This window comes from Salvelinus alpinus, chromosome 32 (genome assembly GCF_045679555.1).
Source record: "Salvelinus alpinus chromosome 32, SLU_Salpinus.1, whole genome shotgun sequence".
NCBI classification, from domain to species: Eukaryota; Metazoa; Chordata; class Actinopteri; order Salmoniformes; family Salmonidae; genus Salvelinus; species Salvelinus alpinus.
In genome coordinates this window covers 21,596,117-21,622,197 of record NC_092117.1, presented here as the reverse complement: position 1 = coordinate 21,622,197, position 26,081 = coordinate 21,596,117, and the positions used below count along the sequence as shown (strand labels likewise).

General features: G+C 44.0%; 2 protein-coding genes across 2 annotated transcripts; both read right to left on the bottom strand.

Annotated features, from left to right (window-relative positions):
* Window positions 1-1,112: 1,112 nt before the first annotated feature.
* On the bottom strand, window positions 1,113-18,188 carry LOC139562106 (prolyl 4-hydroxylase subunit alpha-1-like). Its single transcript, XM_071379455.1, has 15 exons — window positions 17,944-18,188; window positions 10,125-10,222; window positions 9,756-9,852; window positions 9,523-9,674; window positions 9,201-9,338; window positions 8,883-9,122; window positions 8,254-8,477; window positions 7,857-8,033; window positions 6,975-7,045; window positions 4,135-4,234; window positions 3,992-4,045; window positions 3,466-3,531; window positions 3,266-3,334; window positions 3,056-3,152; window positions 1,113-2,283 (listed from the first exon to the last, which is right to left on the bottom strand). Exons 2-15 carry the CDS (start codon window positions 10,219-10,221, stop codon window positions 2,213-2,215), a joined length of 1,653 nt encoding a protein of 550 aa, XP_071235556.1. The 5' UTR covers window position 10,222; window positions 17,944-18,188; the 3' UTR covers window positions 1,113-2,212.
* Window positions 18,189-19,851: 1,663 nt separating this feature from the next.
* Window positions 19,852-25,702, bottom strand: LOC139562107 (serine/threonine/tyrosine-interacting-like protein 1). The gene is made up of 4 exons (XM_071379456.1): window positions 22,470-25,702; window positions 21,497-22,281; window positions 21,078-21,214; window positions 19,852-20,935 (listed from the first exon to the last, which is right to left on the bottom strand). The coding sequence occupies exons 2-4, from the start codon at window positions 21,724-21,726 to the stop codon at window positions 20,283-20,285; spliced, it is 1,020 nt and encodes a 339-aa protein (XP_071235557.1). The 5' UTR covers window positions 21,727-22,281; window positions 22,470-25,702; the 3' UTR covers window positions 19,852-20,282.
* Window positions 25,703-26,081: the final 379 nt, after the last annotated feature.

Below are 26,081 nucleotides of genomic sequence, written 5' to 3'. Positions count from 1 at the left end.
AGACCCGGGTTTGAGTCCCGGTCGGATTCATTGATTGGAGACAGCTTGTGTCAATTATATAATTATTCTTCATATTTTCTACAGGCAGCAAACCTAGTGGATAATGCTGGAAATACCAGGTAAAAAAATAAAATAAAATGTCCCTAGTGATAATAACTTTGGAGATAATAAGTGCTTTCCCATCTGTGTACACACAGAGGCACTGTAGGACACCATAGGATAATTGAAGTGATTAGGGAGAGAAGCCGCAGATAGCTCTTGGAATTTAATTCCCAGGTCTGGACACTGTCCCCTCCAACAGTGTAGACCTTAGGAATGTTATTCTGGACTCTAATAAGGCAAGGGGGTGTGACAGCAATCAGGTCCTAGCAGTGATTTAACAGGCGCGTCTGCACCCACCCACCCACCCACCCACCCACCCACACATGCACACAATATTGTATTTCTGATGATACCAAACACATTCTTTCATTCACCAGCACAGACAGAGGCCTCCTCCCTTCCAATCAATCTGGAGCCAGGCCAGTGTTCTGATATGGCACCGTGTGTCTACAGCTGACCACACACACACACTTTCTCTTCCTTCCTCACACATAAACAGTACATAGCATCTCACATCCATTGTAGCTTTTATAAACCATCATAGACTACAGTACTTCCTATTGGATATTTTAGTGAAGATGGCCTACAAAACACCCACCTGAAAATGTAGGGGTCATAGCTGAGGGCTTTAAAAATGTAGTTGATGAGAGTGTCACGCCTTGACCTTAGAGATCCTTTTAATTCTCTATTTGGTTAGGTCAGGGTGTGACTAGGGTGGGCAATTTATGTTTTCTATTTCTTTGTTGGCCGGGTATGGTTCCCAATCAGAGGCAGCTGTCTATCGTTGTCTCTGATTGGGGATCATACTTAGGCAGCCTTTTCCCACCTGTAGTTTGTGGGATCTTGTTTTTGGTACTGTGCTGTTTAGCCCTACTAGACGTTTTGTATTTGTTGTTTTTTCGGTGTTCATTAAATAAATAAAGTTGTACGCCTACCACACTGCACCTTGGTCCGATCCTTCCATCGACGAACGTAACAGAGAGGGAAAAAAACAACATCACTCAGGTGGGTAGCAATGACATTTAGACTTTATTTCTATAGAAAAAATTAATTTCACACTTCCAAAAATATTCCTGCATATTTGAAAGGATGTACAAACCACACAATGGTGAATCTTGTCAGATATAAATATCATGTTTCTTCCTTGAAGCCCCCAGATAGTATTACATAAAGAAACAGGCCTCACAATACTTTTCAGTGGGGAAAACACCAGAAATTCTTTGTCTTGCCTTCTAAAAAAACACCACTACTTTTTATGGATGGGCCCACATCTATACACTTTAAGGTTGCATGAATCTGAGTGAATTTTCCAAGATTTTAAAGACACCATGTCCAATGTTTCTCCCTCCCTCTTTTCCATCACACAAATGGGGAAGCGCAACTCATCTGTATGGCCAAAGTATCAAATGTTCTGTTAAAAACGTGAGTGAGTATTCAAATCCAAAGTCAGTTAAATACCAAACCAGATCTTAAAAAACAAATGATACCCCAGCTATAAACAGTTAAACGTCAGATAAGATTGTCTGTGCTGTACGTGGGAGTGTATGTCTGTGTGTGTGGTGTGTGTTTTTGAGAGAGATATGTTAGTATAAACTGGAGTGACATCAGTGTTGAAATAAGAGATGGAGTAAACACTTGACCTGAATTGAGAAAACAGTCCATGGAATACTATGGACATGCACTTAGAGAGGAGATATTATTTACATTAGAACAGAGCAAGATGCAGAACCTGTGCTCTGAAATGACCATTTTCTGCTGTGTACAGAGCCCGTAAAAAGTGCAAACAAAGACATAAGGGTGAACACACGTGTTCATTTGAGACATATCAAAGAGCCATGAGAGCACCATGTCAGTCAGAACACCACTAATACTGTCCAAGCTGAAAGCCCCAAAACATCCTGGGCTCAGAGGTACAGAGCGGGGGTAAGGAACGGATGACGTGAAGGAGGGAGGAAGAGGAGAAGGAGGGATGCCAATGGCCCCCTTTTCACGGCCTGTCATCCACAGCAGTGCTCTCAGACCCTGGGGTTGAAGAGGGGTAGAGGAAGAGAAGGATAGAGGAGGAGAGGGGTAGAAGAAGAGGGGCATGGAAGGGAAAAGCCTTCCCTCATCATGCAGTCTCATTCAGGCCACAGGGTCGCCGGAACTCCTGCCCTCTTTCATGGATCCATTTGTTTGATACTGCGGGTGACAAGGAGAACAGAGAAAGACGTTAGCTACTGTACCATAGCCTAGTCTGGTAAAAAATCTACAGTACTCTAGTCTGCAATACTGTGTACAAAACATTAGGAAAATCTGCTCTTTCCATGACATAGACTGAGCAGGTGAATCCAGGTGAAAGCTATGACTTGTTAAATCCACTTCAATCAGTGTAGATGAAGGAGAGGAGAAAGGTTCAAGAAGGATTTTTAAGCAATTGAGACATGGATTATGTATGTGTGCCATGCAGATGGTGAATGGGCATGACAAAATATTTAAGTGCCTTTGAACTGGGTATGGTAGTATGTGCCAAGAACTGCAACATTGTTGGGTTTTTCACTCTCAACAGTTTCCCGTGTGTATTAAGAATGGTCCACCATCCAAAGGACATCCAGCCAACTTGACACAACTGTGGGAAACATTGGGGTCAACATGGGCCAGCATCCCAGTGGAACGCTTTCGACACCTTGTAGAGGCCATGCCCCGGCGATTTGAGGCTGTTTCTGAGGGCAACTCAATATTAGGAAGGTGTTCTTAATGTTTTGTACACTCAGCTTATATCAGAGAACTTGGTGAAGACCACAACAATGATCACTTGAGAAAAGTAAAGGAATGACCGTGGTGGGAGTTATAACTACAGATTTAGGAATTACAATACTAGTAATAATGGTCATTTAATAGGATGTCTATGGTTATAACAGTGTCATAGACATTTACACAGCTACATTTAGGTCGTTTCAACACACAAACTCACCCCACTTGTTGCCCACCAATACTGGGCAGGCTGCGTGCCTTGTACTGTAGTCTCCCTCCCCACTGGGAAACAGGTTGTACCAAAACACGGCAGTCCCCTGTAATACATCACACACAGTAGAGACAGGTTACAGGGAACTATGTACCTACAGTCATACACATACTGTAGGCTGCAAATACACATGCTCATTGCTCACAAGCATTTAGTCACCTTTTTGGGCCATACTGCAGCACCCACATCTGGGAATACTGTAGCACCTCCTGCTGCCACGTCACTCATCTAGAACCGAGAAAACAGGAACTAGTCATCAACTATTATCACCTTGGACTCTTCAAGAGACCAAAAAAATAGTATTTATTTTAGGGCAGGGGGCAAAGAAGGAAGCAGTCTCATGAATACAGAGCACTCACATAGAAAAGCCAGGTGGCTATGCGGTTTCCAGTTCCCAGCTCTTTGAAGGCATCAGGCTCATCTTTCTGTAGAGCGAGAAACACAAGATATCATGACATCACGTGATCATTATGAGCAGAAATGCCACATCCTAAGTGTCACTGTTGCCCATTCAATTTTGTTGTTTACATAAAAGACTCTAACAACACCATCAAAACAGCTCAGAGTTATTTGAATTTTGGAATTCTGTTCCAAAGTAATCCCACGCATAATAGAGAGATATATCATTTGACTAAAACATAATCATTTTAAGCCTTGCTAACATTTGTGTACAATCACATACAGTATATCTGTTTGGGCTTCTTGCGGTCAATTTGCAGTCTACAAATTATTAGTAATTATGGTCCGGCCCCCTGTCCATCTGCTCAAGAAAGAAATAGTCTAGCTGCTGAATCTAGTTGATGATCCCTGCTATATGCAATCCAAAAACGTGTTACAGCAATAATGTGTGCAGTCATTAAATCAAGGCTGCAGGGCAATACTAACCCGTCCAAAGTCAAAGTGGGGCTCATACTGCCCACCCACACCATAGTTTGCAACCTGCAAAGCAACAGTGAGATCATTAATATTGGAAATGTAACTGTCAACCATCTCAAACAACGACACACACTCAAACACACACACTTTACCTGCAACTCTTCCGCAGTGTCCATCTCCAGTCCTGTGAGGTCCTCAATCCGCTGGTTTATTTGGTCAATCATTGGGTGTTCATACGCTGTTAGCCAAGCACTGGGACAGGGGAAGGACACAGGGGTGCAGGGATAACAGGTCAAATACAGGGTGTGTAAATCGTCACAGGGGGGTGGTAGAGTCACTATAGTATAGTAGTTATTACGGATGAACAGTCTAGGAGAGAGAGAGAACAGACAAAGCATGCTGCAAGCTACTGCTGAAGATTAAATATATACACTACAGTAGGTTCATGTGTTACGTGCAGATGATACATGAGAAGTGGGAGGAGCGTTGAGACAGGAAGAGGAAGGACTTTAGAAAGCGTCCCGACAGAGTCTCCAATCAGCTCAGCGTACATTGGTCAGAGTGAAGTTTAGGAGTAACTAAATAAAGTTGTGTGTATTATTTATGTACTTTTCAATCATTTAAGCCTTCTATAGGCTGAAGCTCTGAGTTTGCAGTCATCGCGTGACTTGGGAGAGTTCTGGAGGTCACAAGGGCTTTGGTGGTTGATGAGTTTACTTTAGGGGCCCAGAGGGGAGATTTTTTTGAATGCTTTTAGTGAACACTACCAGTCTTTCACCATCCACCCTGGCCCAGTGGTCTAAAACACCCCCTCCAACAGGGAGCATTCCATTCTCACTGGGAGTCATGGCTTCTTTCACATATCATATAAAGACGTCACAATAACTTATCTGTCATTTCATGGACCTCAAGATTATTTTGTAGTCGTTTTTCTGGGTCATGCACCACGAGGCACAGTGTGAAAATAAAAAAGTGTCAAACCACAGAAAATAGCATTAAAATGGTAGATTCTCTGCTTAATAGATTTGCCATACACTGCATAAAGTGAGAGTTGTAGCAATGTTTTCACGGCGAGAGGGCTAAAGTTTGAGGTCCATTCAAGTTCAGCCATCTGCTCTACACACACCATCCCTTTTTATTGGATACATTGTTGAATCTCTCAGCCAATAAGATGACTCCTCTTTCCCAGTGCAATATACTGTGTGTATTACTTAATACTGAAATTCCTTGTAAGGTTAGCCAAATTCAAAACTAAGATGTGTGTTAGTCTATGTGTGTGCGAGTAAAGTGATTTATTAGAAGTTGCTGTTAGGGAAGTGAAGACAGTAAAATATAAATTGGACATGATAGAGTGCTGGTTAGGTCAAAAAGTTTCTCTTCCTTCAAATTCTCTCCCCTGCTGTGATTACTTTCCCACTTTGACCTCGTTGTCAGTTTAAATGAGGTTCACGCTCAGTTCAGTTAACCCTTCACCACACACACAGTTGCACATACTTCAACACGAAGACACAGACCCAGACACACAGGCAGATAGACACACACACATCTACACTTGCATGCAGACACACGTGCACACCCTAGCAAACACACACACAAATACACACTCCAATATACACAGTAATAAGCAGGCGCAGTAAAACCAAAGTGATGTGGGGTGGTATGGGGGTGGTATGGGTGTGGCATGAGCATTTCTATTTTTAAGAAGATTAAAGTTATTAAAGTAACTATGACTAAAGATTGGCATGTTCCCCTACAATCAGCAGTCTGACCATAGATTGGGGTTGTCTGGTGTATTAGATCTACACAAGTGGGCACTCACTATTCATCAAAATTATGAACTGAGAGAGAGAGAGCGAGAGAGAGGGAATGTGGGTGGATGTGCGTTCGTTCGTGTGCACAAACTTGAGGTGTAATTGGCCCTGTCTGCACAGTAGCACAGAGGAGGAGAGAAGCCAGAATGACCTCATTCATCTGATTGTAAGAGAGCAGCATAGATTCATTGCAGAAAAAGGTGGTGAGGTGGCCCTACTGACCCAAAGACATGCCAAAACCTGGATAGCACATCCTGGGGATGCAGGGCAGGTCAGGTGGTATGGGATGGGAGACCAGAGGGGATGGGGGGGGGTCTCTGGAGACCCAAATGTATTATGACCTTTGACCCCTTACCTCTTGGAGACTCTGTACATGGCCGTGGTGAGTTTCCCAGTTAGGGGGTCATGTACTGTGGCTGCCATAGCTAGTTGCCCGGGCACAAGAAAAAACAGACAGACAGAGAGAGAGAGAGAGGTAACACACCAAAACGATAGATGAAGTAGAGGGAAACGGGAAGTGAAAGAAACATAGAGGAGAGAGAAAAGCAGATTCGGTCACAAGCGGTTAATGTTATTCCAGCAGTATGCCAGGGGTTGTTTCAGGGCCAGTCCTTTAACCCAAGGGTAGTATAACTTAATGGTTTATTCTCTAGTTTAGGAGAATGCTGAACTAGTGATTACATTAGTGATGAAAGGAACAGAGTATTTGTGAAAAGTACTGCTCCCGACACACCCTTAGTTGGCCAAAAGCAACTACACCTTTTCTCCTCCCACTCCACTGGGTTAACATCCTAGAGAACTCCTGAGCAGAAACACATTTTCCCCACAGACAGGACCATACAATCATCTCTCCTTATTCATTAGCTTATACTCTGAACTTCTAGAACACCCCTGAACTATTCTAGAATCTGATTTATGGTTAGACTAAGAAAATGAATCAGAGAGAGAGTGAAGGAGGGTTCAGTAAAAGTATGGTTCTGTGCTTCTGCAGAGGAGTCTTTCAGCGTTGGAGGGAGGGAGGAATACGGTCCGGACACAGAGGCATAGGCCAGTGGCAGGTGTAAGAGGAGGGGTTTGAGCTGGGGTGCGAATGAGGAGAGGGTTTATGGGTGCTCCCCCTCCTGTTCCACCCCTCCCCTTGACACCCTTCTCTCCCCTGCCTGCACCTGGCTACACCTTACCTCTTGCTGATCCTGTAGGGGGCAGTCTCGAGCACACCAGTGATGGGGTTGGAGATGGTGGCCCGGCGGAGCTATAAGGCAGGGAGAGGGGGTTTAGAGGGTACCCTGACACCACCTTCATCACCCACCTCCACCCCCCAGACCCTGCTTTGCGTGGGCTAACAGGGCTCAACCTACCTCCACTTCCATGGCTCTTTGATATACACCCCTCACCACACACACTAAAAGCTTGCTGTTCCCTCTGGGAATACGTCCTGTCTAACCATTTATAGCAATAGGCCTTTGTCTGAAAATCACTTTTTTCATGGACTCTTGGCAACTACTACTAGGTCAACATCAAGTTCAAAGACCTCTACTAATAGTCTGAATATGTGTCTAGAAGTAAGTCAACACTCATTGAATTGATCGATACATACTGTCATCCCACTGGGCAAAAACTGGTTGAATCAATGTTGTTTCCATGTCTGACTGTTTGGATTTGAAAAAGTCATCAATGTAAGGAAATGTTGTCTTTTAACCTAAATCCAATGACATGGTGACATGTTTTGTTGAATTGATGTTAGTTGACAACTCAACCAAATGTAAACCAAAACTAGACGTTGAAATGATGTCTGTGCCCAGTGGGATAAGTGTTTATGTTTAGCATGAACATTTCCTATTCATTCTGTCTACTAGTGGCCTTGACTCTGCAGACACAGCTGCAGCTGGTCAGACAGTTACTAGTACGAGCCTCTCTGATTACCACAGAACATATCCACAGCAAATCCACTTCTGTAGGACCATGAAACCCTTCTCTCAGACACATCTGTGTGGCCATGACACCCTTCTGAACCCTTATTATCTCAATATAGCACACACACACTGACAGAGAGTGGAACTCACTCTGGGCTTGGCCAGCTCTTTGACCTTCTCAATCTCGCCATGAGAGATGATGTCATGGTAGCGGACTATGTAGGGCCGGTCCCACTCATCCTCCTGCTTCACCGGGCTCAGGAGGTACTTGGGGTGACCGTGGTTGTCAAAGTAACGGCAGAAAAGCCGTCTCTGTCTGCGGGGGGTCTACAAGGCAGAGACGGGGCGGATAGAGGGAGGTAAGACAGACAGATTTACACATACAGACGTAGGATCTTAATTTGAGCCAGTTGCTATAGCAGGAAAATAATCCTGCAGTAACAGGAAATATTCATTATTATGTTGATTATAATGAATGGACATTTTTGTAGGTGTTGATACATTTTTCGTATGTGTGTGTGTGTGTGAGTGAGTAATTCCTCCTCACCAGCTTGATGCCCTCCCCTCGACACAGCATCTCATACATCTTCCTCTCTGGGACAGGCTCCCTGAAGCGCTTCTTCTTCTTGGAGGCATCACTCGTCAGTCTCTTCCTTCGCTCCTTGCCCTCCTCCCGGGCCTTCTGGGCCTCCTGGGCCTGGGCCTTCCTCTGATTTATCAGTTGAAACTCAAAGTACTTCAGGTTGCCGTTGGCACGCTGGTGTTCCGGGTCTGGAGTGAGGTGAGAGAGGGGACAGTGAGATGGAATACTGATGCTCATACAGTAAACAGACAAGGAAGAGTCATTTAGAATTTTCATCTGGATCTATCTGAATCACTAACTTCAGACCCTACTGCCACCTGGGACATTTCATGAGTAATCCTCTATACCAGTTTATGCTGGGCATACAGGACAGCAAATGTTGTTCAATGATTCACCCGGAGGGCATCATATTCCCTCAGCACTCATTAACATTCACAGTGTTACACTACCAGTTAACCTCCAAGTATACCCATCCCATAACTTAGCTCCTTTAGTGTGCTCTCCTTTAACTCTGTCAGTGTGTCCTTCAAATCCTCGCTCCCGGTGTGACTAGTTTAACTCCTTTCATTCTGAGCCGCATTAGGGTAACTCACCCAGCATGAGTAGCCTCTTGGTGAGCTCCAGGGCCCTGCCTAGATCCCCCTGCTGGTAAATAGCATAGCTGAGGTAGTCCAACACGGTGACCTTGTCCACGGTAGACTCCTCTCCTTCGTCCAGCTGCTTTAGGGCCTGTTCCGTCCATAGCTCAGTGTGGTAGTAGTCCACCTCGCTGTAGGCAATTTTCCCCAGCTCAAAGCAGTCCTCCACTGTCATGGGGCTCTTGTGCGTCACTCCTGTGGATGAGTCAGTGATTACAAACCTACAAATTATGAAAGGCCTGAGGTTCTCTCTCTAGCGCTCCCTAACATTACCTGGCAGGTCTCCTGTAGAGATGGTGATGGTGTCCAGTCTGTAGGTGTCCTGCAGTCTGAGCAGTGCCTTGGCTGCGCCTGTCTGGTCCTCATCGGTAGGGAAGTGTTGCCTCTGGAGGGTCAGGTTAGAGATGAAGCCTGAGAGAAGGACAGAGATCCTCATTAGTGAGGATGCTCACTGTGAGCATCTAAAAGACAAACAAACATTGCAGCAAATAATTTATGTTAAAAAACTAGTATCTGTCATTGCTGCTTTGTGACTACTTTTCAACTTCCTTTTCATCTCTTCTAATGTGAACTTCATAGTGTCATCATATCTAACCGTCCTTGGTGTCCTTCAGCACCAGGCTCTCCAGGTCTCCCCATTCTGTGTTCAGCCTCTTCATCAGTTTGAAGGCGTTGACCGGGTTTCCCAGAAAGCCCTCGGGGTCCTGCATGGCTATGGCTGATAACACATCCAGCTTCTCTGCCCACCTAAGAGAGGGATGGGAGAAGAGACACAATTCAGCTACTCTGTGTGCGTGTGCGTGTGCGCGTGTGCGTGTGGACACTCACTGTTTAACCTGCTTCAGCTTGTTCTCCTCTGCCGTGATATAATTCTTCAGTGAAGTGACTAAGTCTTTCTCTGTGTACAACAGATCTGTCATGTGACCTAAGGGAGGAAAATGCACACATTATCAAACTTTATTTTAAGTTTAGTTAAACCAATCATACACATGATGATAAGGAATACACTGTGTACTATATCTTTCAACTTCTGTGTAGATGAGAAAAAATAAGAACCCGTACTTTCGGGTAGAAACCCGTACTTCTGGGTAGATAAAATGCACAGTATGTGCTTGACAGACAGGCTTTGAGGGCAGACCCAACACCTGTCTCACAACCATATGACTATGTATCTCATAGGGATGGGAGGAGTCTCACCGATGGATGTGTAAAAGTCACTGTGGGCTGAAAGAGTCTGGAACAGGCAGCTCAACACCAGTAAATACCACCAACACTGTCCCTCCATCCTGGACATACTGGGAGAGAGAAAGACAGAGAGATAGAGAGAGAGAGAGGGGGTGGCAGAGAGAGGAAAATAGAGGAGGCCAGAATGAGGAGGAGTGAAAGAAGGACAATGAACGTATGTTGTTTGCTCACTCGAACACTCTGTCAGCTAATGTACTAGAAATAGTCATAATCAACAGGGGCGTTCCCTTTTGACAGAATGGTCCAATGATCTACAGGAGAGAATTTCTTGATGAAGAATATAATTGCGAATTATATTTCCCAGAATTTCTCCGATACATCTGAAACTTATAGCATCATAGTCCACTCATCTTTTCCCCCAGAGTTTAGACTATCCTGACACACAGGTCAGAAAACACATACAATTAGCTATACCTGTGCTGCCTCTCAAATACTTAAAATAGAAGTGGGAATGGACATTCCTTGAAGGCAGGACAAACCCTAACCCTGGCTGTCTGCAGGCTGACACAGCGAGGCCTCAATCCTCAACCCCCAAAGAGTGGTTTCGTCAGTGTGAGGCCGTGGAAGAATAAGCCATAGGGAAATAGCAAACAGAAAAAAAGAAAGGGAGTGTTAGTGTGTGGGTGGGTGTGTGCATGCATGCGCGTGTGTTAGTGTGTTTCAAAGAGAGTAGTCCTCTAAAACAGTATTACATTGAATGACTTCCTCTCTGCCTCACCCACCACACTGAGATGAATATAACCCCTTGGATGTGGCCATAGAGTGCCTAGCTTGGAACATGAGCTCTGGAGTTGGCACTGTCATGGCTTTTGCCTGGCTGCCCCTATCTAGACATGACTTAGCCCTGCGGGAGTGGTACTGTGCTCTTCCTACCCCCATAGCGAGCCTCCACTAGTCGTCCAGTGTGTGTGTGTCAGGGAAGTAGCGTGGGCCTTGTTTGAACAAACATGCCTGTCTATATTGCCCTCAGGGATGGACATGGAGGCGGACGGATGGGCCAGAAATGGGAGGAGGGGAGGAGGGGACTTCACACATAGACATTACCTCTATTTCACAAACACACGTCCCTATTAGCCTGGGGTCTTTAAAACACACAGACAATACCTCATCAATAGAGACAAGCCCACATTGCGGGAAACTTTAACACTGGAAGTTCCGTGAATGCTACAGTACTATCCAGCAGATTTCTCTATTTAGCAACAAAAATGAATCACCCCTCTACACATTAGCTTATCTAGCATACCTACTACTCATTAAGCATGTAAGAACGAATGGCAACATTGGACAAAGCCTGCAGTATAACCTCTCTGCGTTAACAGTAGCTGATCTGGCTGAAAGCAGTAGCACTCTTTGTCCTGTAGCTGACACACACCCAATTCATCCTAGCATAAGAGTTTATATTGTTTAAATACTGCAGGCAAAACATAACTAAAAACAGGTGCATACATCTAAATCCTAGCTGCACTGATACGGAAATACCAATCTGGCAACCTCGAGGGTTGTTTGGAAGACACTTGACACAGGACTGACGATCACTAACATCTAAAACATACAAGCTGGTGACACACATCTGCATTCTACTGTGCACATGAGATGAAGGCTGAGGAAGTAGGAAGGACCCAAAAAATAAGGTCACAAGTACAATTTCTAATATTTGGATATCTATAATTATGGCATATAGGATTACCTTTACGCATAACTCACCATATTATGAATAAGGGGGTCAAAGAGAGACAGGATTGAAAGCAGCGCCAATATGAAGTATATATAAAAAATACTAACCCGCTGCCAATGTAAAGGTCATTGCACGTACCTTCCCCCCTCTGGCACCAACTCAGCCAACAGAGACTCTATCTACTGAAGGTTTAGGCAATGGACAGGCTTAGGCAAGTCCTCATTTTCTTAAACAGAGTGAGGATTTGATTGAAAACAAAGGAAACACATACAGGTGATATTTCTATGAAGGTCAACAGGGAGTGGAAAGAGCCAGAAGCCAAGAACTGTAAGTGCAAAACGGTGTGTACACGTTAAATGCTTTATACGTTCACGTGTTAAATTCTATTTATCACAGAGAGACACAGAGTTGTCTTACATAGTACTACACCACTTACAGTAATGTTTCTCACTGGTGCTCAAATGACAGTAACACTTCACTTATGAGTTTTATAGCAGATTGGCAGCATAAGAATATCAACCTTATTGCAGAGTGCAGAGTGACAGTAGTGACAGTGTCACTGTTATGATAATGGCCTCAAAGTGTTATGCCAGAGCATGTAAAGTGTTACTGTTAATTACCAAGCCTCTAAGAGAGCCACTAACCTCAAATGGCTGCTCTACAGACACCCGTACGTAACTGGGTTTCAACTAGCAGTAACCAGTCCCAGGAGAAATCCCTTTGCCTGTATAGAAAACAGATGAACCACTTTACAAAATGAGTCTGCGTTCTTTCCCTGAGGTTTAACCTCCTTGGACCAATAATCCGTTAGTACTTGTCATATGCCTGTAGGGCCTACTTGTTTCAAACAAGCCTGAGGTTAGTGTTATCCAGTGCTACTGTAGAGTTAAGTCCTTTTACGTCAACTCTCTCATTACACTGTGTTACCTGGGAAACACACACACCTCAATGAGGTTCAATCACTCATTCACAGTTTGAGGCTTATGTCCAAGCTACACTTACAGAAGTCAGTCATTACCCTCCAGTTACTAACGCATGGCAAATAGAGGGCAAGTCAGTGGGAAAATTAAATATTGACAAGGGATAGACAAGGGATAGACAAGGGATAGACAAGGGATAGACAAGGGATAGACAAGGGATGGACAAGGGATAGACAAGGGATAGACAAGGGATAGACAAGGGATGGACAAGGGATGGACAAGGGATAGACAAGGGATGGACAAGGGATTGGCAAAGCAGCTGGTGGTTATATTAGGTAATAGAGGTATTGTGCCAGTGCCACAGACAGAATATCACTTGTGAGTGAAAAAACCTTCCCGGTCTGTCAATCACATTTTTTTTAGTTTTAGATCATTAGCCTCACATTGTTACAGTTTCGCCATTTGTGAAGTGAAGTTGTAATATAACTAATGACTGTATTAAATTTGCTTTAAAAGGGAGTTATAGGGGCTGTTAGTGTATTTCAAAGGCTGGATGAAACACACACAGTCATGACTAACCTTTGGATGACCAGACTAAGTGTCAACATCCTACACTATTAGAATGAAACCTTCCTGTGTCTGACCAAAGTGAGCATTCTGGTACTTCAAACGCACGCGCGCGCACACCCACATGCACGCACACGCACACCCACATGCACGCACACCCACATGCACGCGCGCGCACACCCACATGCACCCACACGCACACCCACATGCACGCACACGCACACCCACATGCACGCACACATCCTTATTGTATGATGTTGAATTCAGACTACTGTTTGAGCTTTGTTTCACCTTCAACTGGAATATCTTATAAGCACAGGGGGTGGCAGGTAGCCTAGTGGTTAGCGTGTTGGGCCAGTAACTGAAAGGTTGCTGGATTGAATCCCAGAGCTGACAAGGTAAACATTTGTCATTCTGCCCCTGAACAAGGCAGTTAACCCACTGTTCCCCGGTAGGCCATCATTGTAAATAAGAATTTGTTCTTAACTGACTTGCCTAGTTAAATAAAAATCACCTGATATGATAGATGCTAACTGATCTGTTATGATCACAAAGACAAAAAAGGGTTCCAGGTAGAACCCTCTCTGGAAATCAGTTCTAACTGGAACCAAAAAGGGTTCTTCAAAGGGTTCTTCTATGGGGAAAGCCGAAGAACCCATTTAGGTTCTTGATAGCACCTATTTTTCTAAGAGTGTAGGCCATGGAGAAATTTCAGACTGCATGACTTCACACTTGAAATGTAGATATGAAGGCTCCATTCCTGTGGTTTTTAGGGAGAGTCGTGGAGCACCCATCTGTACAGATATTCTGTAAAACCTGCAATATCCTAGACATACAAAAGCACTGATATTATAGAAGAGAAGTATTAACCTCGCAAGTCATTTAATAAAGGTCTTATCTTTACAATTTTATACAACATAAACCATACAATGCAGGGGCGCAACTTTCACTGGGGACGGGGGACATGCCCCCCCTCACATTCTGAAATTGCATTTTTATCCCCCCCAGTTTTATCATTGGAATGTGATACAAAACGAGGCCACGGTGGGACCATGCGGACGTCTCCGAGTGGTCGGGTAGGCTGTTTGGAGTGTTATATCCGACTGGATCAAACATTTTTTAATAAGAATTATTATTATTATTCCCCCCCCCACTTCTAAAACCAAAGTTGCGCCCCTGATACAATGACCCCACACTATAGGTGGAAAGATAATCCAGAAATGATCGACACCGACCAAACCGACCACTTATCATGGAGATTTTGCTGATATTGTTCATTACAATAAATAACCTATAGGGCGCTACTAGAGAAATGTGAAGTTTGAAATTAAATACGTTTGCTAATATGGGTGATTGTTAATAGGACAATTGATAGCTACAACCTTCAAAGTAATATTGTTATCCTCAGTCGTAATTCTTTAACAGTGGCCATGGTTTTCACAAAAAGACCCCACTAGATTAAGTGTGCCATACAAGGCCACCAACACACAAGAGCTCAAAATGCACCATTTGACAGGACATCATTGGCCCAGTTTAGTATTATCCTGGTCTGGTGAGAAATGTCTGTGAAAGGGGAGGCTCAAAGGTCACACAACCTGACACCAAAAACAAACTTGAAATGTGACATCAATTCATTCTATTACTATAGTCCATATATTTGAGGGCTGCTGAAGCCCAAATACTTACATAAACCTGAAAGGTAAAAAAAATCCCCAAACTGTACTACAGTCATTTTTGGGAGAATAACAACCTGGATGCAGGGGTAGACGTAACATAGTAAATGTAAATCCAGGATACTCAAATTAGTATGATATGTTACGTTTCGTATGGTACTGTATGTGTTAATTTGTGGATGTCCATCATCCATTTAGTATGATATGTTACTAATTGCAATTTGTAGAATATGTTACTAATTGCAATTAGTACAATATGTTATGAATTTGAAAAACATAAGATATATTACAAATTCCAATTTGTTGTGACTAACGTTACCAAGGTGGCTAATGCTAACATTAGCTAGGTGGCTAATATTAGCTAGGCTAGGGGATAAGGTTAGGAGTTATGTTAAACGGTTAGGTTTAGCTAACATGCTAAGTAGTTGCAAAGTTGTTAATTAGCACAAATTCGAAACTTGTCTGTGATGAGATTCGAACATGTTGCATGACATTCTCATTATATGCCTACCCAGCCACCCTACTTTCGTATTTGTGTTAAGTAACCTTCTGTCTTATGTAACCATACCAAGCTTAACATACTCAATTTAGTGTTCCGGATTTAAGTCCCTACCGGCCAAACCCTCCCTAACCCGGACGACGCTAGGCCAATTGTGCGTCGCCCCATGGACCTCCCGGTCGCAACAGAGCCTGGTCTCAAACCCAGAGTCTCTGATGGCACAGCTAGCACTGCAATGCAGTGCCTTAGACCACTGCGCCACCCGGGAGACATCAAAAAATATTTGAGATTTTTCAAATAGCGACCCTTTGCCTTGATGGCTGCTTTTCCTTCACTCTGCGGTCCGACTGATCCCAAACCATCTCAATTTGGTTGAGGTCGGGGGTTTGTGGAGGCCAGGTCATCTGATGCAGCACTCCATCACTCTCCTTCTTGGTAAAATAGCTCTTACACAGCCTAGAAGTGTGTTGGGTCATTGTCCTGTTGAAAAACAAATGATAGTCCCACTAAGCCCAAACCAGATGGGATGGCGTATCGCTGCAGAATTCTGTGGTAGCCATGCTGGTTAAGTGTGCTTTGAATTCTGAACAAATCACAGACAGTGTCACCAGAAAAGCACCCTCACACCATCACACCTCCTCCTCCATGCTTTACGGTGGGAAATAGACATGCGGAGATCATCCGTTCACCCACACCGCGTCTCACAAAGACATGGCGGCTGGAACCAAAAATCTCCAATTTGGACTCCAGACCAAAGGACAAATTTCCACTGGTCTAATGTCCATTGCTCGTGTTTCTTGGACCAAGCAAGTCTCTTCTTATTGGTGTCCTTTAGTAATGGTTTCTTTGCAGCAATTCGACCATGAAGGCCTGATTTACACAGTCTCCTCTGAACAGTTGATATTGAGATGTGTCTGTTCCCTGAACTCTTTGAAGCATTTATTTGGGCTGCATTTTCTGAGGCTGGTAACTCTAATGGACTTATCCTCTGTAGCAGAGATAACTCTGGGTCTTCCTTTCCTGTGGCAGTCCTCATGAGAGCCAGTTTCATCATCGCGCTTGATGGTTTTTGCAACTGCACTTGAAGAAACTTTAAAAGTTTTTGAAAGTTTCCGTATTGATTGACCTTCATGTCTTAAACTAATGATGAACTGTTGTTTCTCTTTGCTTATTTGAGCTGTTCTTGCCATAATATGGACTTGGTCTTTTACCAAATAGGACTATCTTCTGTATAACCCCCTTCCTTGTCACAACACAACTGATTGGCTCAAACGCATTAAGGAAAGAAATTCCACAAATTAACTTTTAAGAAGGCACACCTGTTCATTGAAATGCATTCCATGTGACTATCTCATGAAGCTGGTTGGAATAATGGCAAGAGTGTGCAAAGCTGTCATCAAGGCAAAGGGTGGCTATTTGAAGAGTCTCAAATCTCAAATATATTTTGATCTGTTTAACACTTTTTTTGGTTACCACATGATTCCATATGTGTTATTTCATAGTTTTGATGTCTCCACTATTATTCTACAATGTAGAAAATAGTAAAAATAAAGAAAAACCCTTGAATGAGTAGGTGTTCCAAAACTTTTGACCGGTAGTGTAGTTATGAGTGAAAGTTCCAGAATCAGTCAGAGAGAAGGTGGAGAGTACTGCCACGTCTTCGCCCCTCCCCCGCAAGGACGTTTCTCGGGATGTGAGTTTGTGAATGATGTGATTGCTCTACTACCTGCAATCGGCAAGAAACTGGATATTGAGACAACTTGTTAATTCAGTAAGTAACTCAGTTAGCCCCTTCAGCCAATAAACACAATTTGCCTTTGTAGGTCAGTAAACACACGTTAATTTTGTAACAACGTGTGCATAAATGACTTGCCGCTATGTAACAATCACTAACAACGATGTAACAGCCACGGTTTTCGATTTCGTTAAGTGTCAGGTTTATTCATTTTAGCCAAGGAAGGCTTGTAACATTTCCTTTTGATAGCCTGCTAGTGCCATGGCATATTCATACGTATGTCACTTTTAAAATATAGCCTAATAAAGCAATATCTGGAACGTTTTCATAGCATTCTAGTCTATTGAGACGGAGAGATTTCGCAGGCACAGTCATGTGTAAATAAACTCATACCCACGTTGCATCGGAATTTTACGCAGTGGATGGGTTTGGAATAGGATGCCTGGCGCTAGGTTTTGTGCGTAAAGTAGGCTACAAATAAATAAATGACAAGACGAGTTTCATTGATAGAATAGAGACAATAGACTGACTAAAAGCAATTGATATCACATATTGGACATGCAACGTGTTTGTAGAGAAAGTTATTGAGAAAGTTATCTATTAATAATACAGGTCTCATCCGATATGGTAATCAAATTTAACACTAGGCTAGGTTTAAACAAACAGATAATTGTCAACATGCAAACAAACATGAATTATTACCGAAATGATAAGAGAGACTTGTCTTGGAACGGTGGCACAAAAACACTCCGGTGGCCAAAATATATTCCCGGCAGCCGCTCGCAAGCTCTCCAAAGGTGTCCCTGCTCGTTGCTTTGGTACCGTTTATGACAGCCCCAACCTCCAGTCGCTCTTATCCTCAGCGTGTCATCGGTCCTCGGCTCGCCATCTGGCGGCAGGTTCTATCCTCGGAAACTGCTACGTGCAGAGTCGCACACACGCACTCAACCCTAGTTTGGTACTGGGGATTTTCAGGGGAGAATTTTTGAGCATGCGTCCACACCAATTCTGAAGTGTTCCCTTACTTCCCTTACTTCCCTGTCATTATTGGGATATAACAATTAGCATGGACGTTTTGCTCCAGACACGTGATAAAATGATGTTACTCCTAAATATGATGAAGAATTAGTCTGTTAGGCATTCCAGAATGCACTACTGTTTACAGTGTGTAACTGGTGTTTGGTTTATGTCCACATCTGAACACTTTTACATTCAATTAGCCTAGACCCTACTAAAAAAAGTTTTTGTCCTTTTATGTTGGTTGATTCTTACTTTGACAGTTTGCCACTAAAAATGTAATATGTGTATGCAAATAATTTAAGCAATGTAAGCCATTATAGGCCCTTAGCCTAAAGGCCAGGCTGCAATAGTCACACCAAACTTATTTTTTCTATTTGGATTTGTTTACTGTAAGTTTCATGGCTATTTCTTTAACAGGCACAGGTACTAAGAACTTTTTGGCCAATTTCACCCCAGTAGTAGGAGGCGGGGTCATTTATCATGTGGTCCTTCCACATTCCAGAAGATTCTTGATCTGCTTCCCAGTTTTTCTAGAAGGAAGCTGGCTGGAGGGAGCTGCAGGGGAGGAGCTTGGTGTATGTGTGTGTGTGTGTGTGTGTGTGTGGGGGGCAATACAGCCACATTCAGTCACATTCAGTCTTATGAATCAAATGGGATAATCCACTGTTAGCCCTGTGTACAGAAACAGCCATCTATTAATTTGGAAGAAAGTACCTTTCTGCACGGTACAGTCAGTGTGAACAAACTCTTGTATGTGTGTCCACTTTTGTATTGGGAAAAAAAGAACTCAATACCCATTCTCCTTTATCCCTGCAGTGACCTGTTCACAGTTTTTAAAACACACTATTGTACCAATTTATGTAGGTTACTTCCTCCATTTCCTCCGCCTTTCTTTACTCCATTCAAAGGCCTGGACACAGGTGTAAACGATATGGCAATAACAACCCAACTTTGACCACTTGAGGCCCTTTCAACTGGAATTTATATCCACGTGTTTCATACACAGAGCATCCTCACTTTGAATGCAAAATGTCTAGTAGCCACCAGATGACTCTGCTTTCTTCTAAGCATAAGCATACCACCCTGCATACCACTGCTGGCTTGCTTCTGAAGCTAAGCAGGGTTGGTCCTGGTCAGTCCCTGGATGGGAGACCAGATGCTGCTGGAAGTGGTGTTGGAGGGCCAGTAGGAGGCACTCTTTCCTCTGGTCTAAAAAAAAAAAAAAATATCCCAATGCCCCAGGGCAGTGATTGGGGACACTGCCCTGTGTAGGGTGCCGTCTTTCGGATGGGACGTTAAACGGGTGTCCTGACTCTCCGAGGTCATTAAAGATCCCATGGCACTTATCGTAAGAGTAGGGGTGTTAACCCCGGTGTCCTGGCTAAATTCCCAATCTGGCCCTCAAACCATCATGGTCACCTAATAATCCCCAGTTTACAATTGGCTCATTCATCCCCCTCCTCTCCCCTGTAACTATTCCCCAGGTTGTTGCTGCAAATGAGAACGTGTTCTCAGTCAACTTACCTGGTAAAATAACGGTAAAATAAATAAATAAATAAAATAACTGTTCAGTAGTTTTATGTTCAGTGATAGGAGAAACAGGGAAATATGTTTATATTATTTGTAGCTCTACCAGGTCCCAGACAAAATATTAGAGCTGAACAAGTTTCTAACCAAGCTTTGAATACACAGATGGCCTCTGCATAAGCTGGTATCAGCACTGATGCAAATACATTCACTTCCTCTCCCCTTATCCACTGTAATGCTGCAACATCAGCGTCCCAGTGTTCTGAAAAAACATCATCCCTCAAATAACCCTTAATAAAATACAGTCCTAGACCTAGGGCAACAATGACAAAGAAAACCAAACAGCTTAAAGTTATTAAGACCATCAAGGTCATACAACTCTCCCAATGAGTCTTTAAAAACGCCATTATTTGAATCACAGTGGGCTCTGTCCACAGTCCACCTCCCTCTCCATGAATTATGCACAGAAACTGCACTGCGCAAACCACATAACTTCACAGGCGGATGTCGTCCAGCGAGGTAAGCCTTCGTCCGAACAGCTGCTTCTCGTAGGTCAACAGCTGCAGCAGGAAGTTCACGTTGGGCGCCGTGCATGCTCTCCTCTCCTTCAGCCAGCGGATGGCGTGCAGTAGTGTCCAGCGCTGGTGCTGCATTAGGAAGGCTAGCGTTAGCGCCGAGCTACGGCTCCGCCCCATGCTGCAGTGCACCAGCACCCTACCCCCAACCTCGCTGCTCAGGGCCCCAGCAATGAACCTCGCCGCCTGGGGCAGCGCCTCCACCAAGTCCTGCTGGGCGTCATCGCTCAGCCGCAGCCTAAGGTAGCTGAGGGTGCTGGGAAATGCATCAGGGTATTCAGCCGTAGCGTTGACCACATGGGTGATGTTAAGGTTCTCAAGGATGTGGTAGTCAGAGGCCTGGGCAGCTGAGCCCTGGTAGAGCTCCCCCTCCAGGATCTCAGAGGGGTAGATGGTGAGGGTGTACCTGTCGGGCTCTAGAAGAGCCATGCGGGAGGTGCAGAGGAAGGGGTAGAGGGTGTGGAAGGCGGTGAAGCCCCCTAGGAGGATGACAGGGTCCATGCCCAGGTCACTGAGCTGGAAGAAGCAGCGCTGGAGGAACGGGGAGGCTGCCCTAGCCTCCACACTGCCCACTGATACACACACAGACGGACATAAAACAACCACACAGTGAAGGTTAGAAGGGTGCTTTTGTGTTGCTGAGGTTGTACAGTGTCTGTGTTGATTGTGTCTGATGCTCCCTATGTTGTAGCAAAGGAGTGTGCAGTGTATTACCTGGGCTGTGGCCCTCCTCAGCGTACAGCAATATGATAGAGAACTCCTGGAGCTGCACACAGCTGATCAGACAGCCCAGATCTGGGTGGATCACTGTCACACTAGCCCTGGCTGTAACCAGATGACTCTGCTTGTACCTGACAACCAATGAACACACACATATCAACACAATGCTTTTACAGTAAGTATTTGTATTTATTATGAATCCCCATTAGTTCCTGCCAAGGCAGAAGCTACTCTTCCTGGGGTCCAGCAAAATGAAGGCAGTTATACAATTTTAACAACACATTAAGTCTGTGCCCTCGGGCCCCTACACTACTTCCACGTATCTACAACAAGTCTGTGAGGTGTAGTGATCAAGTGGCTACATTGGGTGTGCATGTTTGTGTTCTGAAGGTGTGTTGCGTGAGTGCTCCCACCTCTCTGCACTGCGACAGTCCAGGATGAGGATGTAATTCGGATCATGTAGAGCGGGATGTCCAGCCTCTGCATTCAACAGGTTATATACCTGCTGGGGGGTGATGTAGCCTCGCTGCACACTCACCCTCTCTGGGAAGGCAGGAATTAACACCTCCTGCACCTCAGGCTCACACACTACTGGACAACAGTATGCACACACACATGTACCTACGCTCACACACACACACATCAGAGAAAATCATACACACAGAGCCGAAATGCATATTGCAAACAATGTTCAACTGGCGACTGGGTTCAGCTTGCAGGCACCCGGCCCGCCACAAGGAGTCGCTAGAGCGTGATGATGATGATGAGCCAAGTAAAGCCCCATCAGCCAAACCCTCCCCTCGCCCGGACAATTGTGTGCCGTCCTATGGGACTCCCGGCCATGGCCGATCGTGGCACAGCCCAGGAATGAACCCAGGTCTGTAGTAACGCATCTAGCATTGCTATACAGTGCTTTAGACCGCTGCACCACTCGGGAGGCACAGATTGTGGTCCTTTGATCATAAATCCCCTCATGATAACTCCAGTCACAACTTTAAATCCACATTTATACTTAATCTTATATCCACTTGATCTAATATGGGCTGATAACCTACCTTGGGTCTGTCTCTGCACTGGAGTCAGTGTGTGACATTGGGATGATTTGATAGTACCATTGACCTTCCTGTAGGGGGTGTTGTTTTTAGGTTGCAAGGCGTTGCTGCGTTTTCTGGATGGTTCTATTCGACAGTTAGTCACTCTGAGACAAATACACAAAGACAGAGCTGCATTACCCAGCGTTAACAAAGGACATTAGATGTATTATTTATTCAGCAATATATTTGACCAACAGAATTATATTCTTCAGGGATGCATGCACGGCAACCCATATTAGACTACTGACACAAGCTGAGATGCCTATAGCTAGCAGTTAGACCTTACACTCACCTGGACACCACTATGCCCATGTTGTTTCCCAGTGCCAGACATTTGGGAGGCGCAGCTGCTGCCCCCTAATCAGGGAGATATCCTTCCATAGTGAGAATAGTCAAAATTTCAGGCAAATTCTTGACCAGCCAACCAAATATATATACGGTTAAATGTCTGTCAAATTGCCACAAAACTGGTTTGCTTGGCTCCGGTGTAAAAGAGTTGTTTTCCTTGCCTTTTTTCTCAGTCACTCTCACACCTCCTTGTCAGGGCCTTATTTTAGCGGGTTGCCTTGACGACTTAGCAGTGATAAGTACTCTAGAATGCCACATGGGTGCTGGCTGTGACAGGTGAGGGAGGAGAGTGATAGAAAGAAGAGAACGGCCTTCGGTCTCACTCTACCATATAGTCAGACCATGAACACCACCCCAAATCAGGTTTTCCTCATGGACCCCTGTTGTATGACTCCATCGCTCCCAAATCAAATGATTCTGTCAAAAATTATTCTATATTGTTCTACAATCGACAGATCCATTAAACACCTCCAACATGTTCAACAGATATTTCAATTGTTGATCTTTTTATGAATACCTATGGCAGTCATAGACACTGAAATATATTAGGGGTATAAGCTTATATGATTATACAATACAACACAACCACACAATGGTGAGGACATCAGCTTGATTAATTATTTTAATAAGTAGAACTGTTGATGTTACTGATAAAGTATCAACCAATCTTGATGAATCCGTCTCTCCAGGTTCCATCAAAGTACTGTGTTGTGTGCTAGTTTGATCAGGCATGTTGCTATAGTACCCTGGCTATGCATTAGGCCCTCTCTGCTGTTTGAATACAGAGACCAGAGAACCTCCTTCTCTTCTCAAGTCACATGAGTCTGTTTACTTTGAGCGCTTTGCCCAGATGGCTGCATGGCTCAGGTTACTACACATTTCTGAGGTGTTGTGAAGTTTGGTAGGGAGATACAGAGGCCAGCTAGTACACACACTCACATGCATGTTCTGTGTTCACTAACACATGTATTTTCAGTAATTTGTTCAGGCAACAAAAAAAAACTTTTTCAGAAATACTTGATAATTGCTGTTCTCCTCTGCTGGAATAGCACAGGAGTGTCAGTGTTGCGGAGAGTTAGGACAGAGAGAGCGAGAGGAGAGAGAAATATGACATTTAAAATGTCTCTATTCCTTTGAAACTTTTGTGAGTGTAATGTTTACTGTACATTTTTTATTGTTTATTTCACTATTGTTTATTATCTATTTTACTTTCTTTGGCAATGTAAACATATGTTTCCCATGCCAATAAGGCCCTTTGAATGGGGGGGGGGTCAACAATGTCACAAGCAGATGTCTGTACCACGCTGTGAATGATCAGTGATGAGATTCCCACCAGGGTTACTGTAGGATTAGACACACCTCCATGAAGTCATACTAAGCAGTATGGCATGTCACATTTGTGTTCCAGTATCCTAGTTGAATGATAAGGTAAATATGTATGGCTACAAATGCTGAGCATAAATCAGACAAATACATAGTTTATTTAGGAATTTAAGAAAGGAAAGTCAAAGATCAGACATAGGTCGAACAGAACTTCCATACAGTATATAAAGCAGTCATGACACACACAGGTACTGTATATGTGCTTTTAACAATAGGCTACATACAGTATAAGCTCTACAAGCATATAGCATAAAACCAGGACCAAGCCATGATATTTGTACAATGTGTCAAAGTTTACGACCATCTACAATGTGGCTCACAGTTATTTTCCAAATAGCTTCAGGGTATACAATGCCTACAATTGCATCCTGGGTATATAACCAGCTGGCATGCATGGGGTAAAATCTGTCAGATTGTTCTATCTGAAAACACCTCTCCTTTTAGGGATTATATCAACCACCTTTGGGGTCAGTTGGTTATACCTGGAGTACTTCTCCTATCTTATCCAGTGTCCTGTGTGAATTTAAGTATGCTCTCTCTAATTCTCTCGTTCTCTCTTTCTTTCTCTCTCTCGGAGAACCTGAGCCCTAGGACCATACGTCACGGCAAACCGGGCATGATGACTCCTTGCTGTCCCCAGTCCGCCTGGCCTTGCTGCTATTCCAGTTTCAGCTGTTCTGCCTGCGGTTATGGAACCCCTACCTGTCCCAGACCTGCTGTTTTCAACTCTTAATGATCGGCTATGAAAAGCCAACTGATATTTATTCCTGATTATTATTTGACCATGCTTGTCATTTATGAACATTTTGAAAATCTTGGCTCTCTCTAATTCTCTCCTTCTCTTTCTTTCTCTCTCTCGGAGGACCTGAGCCCTAGGACCATACGTCACGGCAAACCGGGCATGATGACTCCTTGCTGTCCCCAGTCTGCCTGGCCTTGCTGCTATTCCAGTTTCAGCTGTTCTGCCTGCGGTTATGGAACCCCTACCTGTCCCAGACCTGCTGTTTTCAACTCTTAATGATCGGCTATGAAAAGCCAACTGATATTTATTCCTGATTATTATTTGATCATGCTTGTCATTTATGAACATTTTGAAAATCTTGGCTCTCTCTAATTCTCTCTTTCTTTCTCTCTCTCTCTCGGAGGACCTGAGCCCTAGGACCATACGTCAGGACTACCAGGCATGATGACTCCTTGCTGTCCCCAGTCCACCTGGCCTTGCTGCTATTCCAGTTTCAACTGTTCTGCCTGCGGTTATGGAACCTCCACCTGTCCCAGACCTGCTATTTTCAACTCTTAATGATCGGCTATGAAAAGCCAACTGAAAATTATTCATGATTATTATTTGACCATGCTTGTCACTTATGAATATTTTGAACATCTTGGCATAGTTCTGTTATAATCTCCACCCGGCACAGCCAGAAGAGGACTGGCCACCCCTCATAGCCTGGTTCCTCTCTAGGTTTCTTCCTAGGTTTTGGCCTTTCTAGGTAGTTTTTCCTAGCCACCGTGCTTCTACACCTGCATTGCTTGCTGTTTGGGGTTTTAGGCTGGGTTTCTGTACAGCACTTCGAGATATTAGCTGATGTACGAAGGGCTATATAAAATAAACTTGATTTGATTTGATCTATTTACATATGGTGTGTAGAACAACTGTTCATCACTCATTTTAGAGGGCTACTGTTTCTTAATCCTTTTCTGTTCAACAAAATAGAGATGGAGTTTGATGCAATGCAAATGTAACAATATTTCCCTATTCAAGAATATATAGACACATACTTTATTTGTTAGTGGTTTTTGCCTACCAACAGAGACACTTTGTAAGGTTAAAGTCCATCTAGATGTCAATACCTAACTGAGTGCTTAGTGTTCATGTAGGTTCTCATGGAAAATGCATTCCGCTCAGGCCATTGGCCATCACACACTCCACCGCTGCCACACAGAACAGAGGAAGGGCACTGTTTTAAACCTGGTTGATATGGAACACGCTTCTGTGGTTAATATACCCCACCAACCTGTTTCAAATGTGGATATTGCTTGGAGAGGAGAGGAAGAAGAGGGACGCTGGAGGAGATTGTGGAATGTTGAATAAGTGGAATAAACACCTACTGTAAAAACACCATGATGGAATTGAGACTCAATGGTAAGTCCATCAGTTTGACAGTTTTCATCG

Excerpts from the sequence above, each read along its gene's own strand:
- LOC139562106 (XM_071379455.1), bottom strand. The coding sequence starts at position 10,221 with ATGTCCAGGATGGAGGGACAGTGTTGGTGGTATTTACTGGTGTTGAGC. Across the intron at positions 7,046-7,856 it reads AAGAGCTGGCCAAGCCCAGA|CTCCGCCGGGCCACCATCTC; the intron begins GTGAGTTCCACT and ends CCTGCCTTATAG. Across the intron at positions 3,532-3,991 it reads CCCACTTTGACTTTGGACGG|AAAGATGAGCCTGATGCCTT; the intron begins GTTAGTATTGCC and ends CTCGCTCTACAG.
- LOC139562107 (XM_071379456.1), bottom strand. The coding sequence starts at position 21,726 with ATGTGTGTGTGTGTGAGCGTAGGTACATGTGTGTGTGCATACTGTTGT. Across the intron at positions 21,215-21,496 it reads GACTGTCGCAGTGCAGAGAG|GTACAAGCAGAGTCATCTGG; the intron begins GTGGGAGCACTC and ends ATTGGTTGTCAG. Across the intron at positions 20,936-21,077 it reads TGAGGAGGGCCACAGCCCAG|TGGGCAGTGTGGAGGCTAGG; the intron begins GTAATACACTGC and ends TGTGTGTATCAG.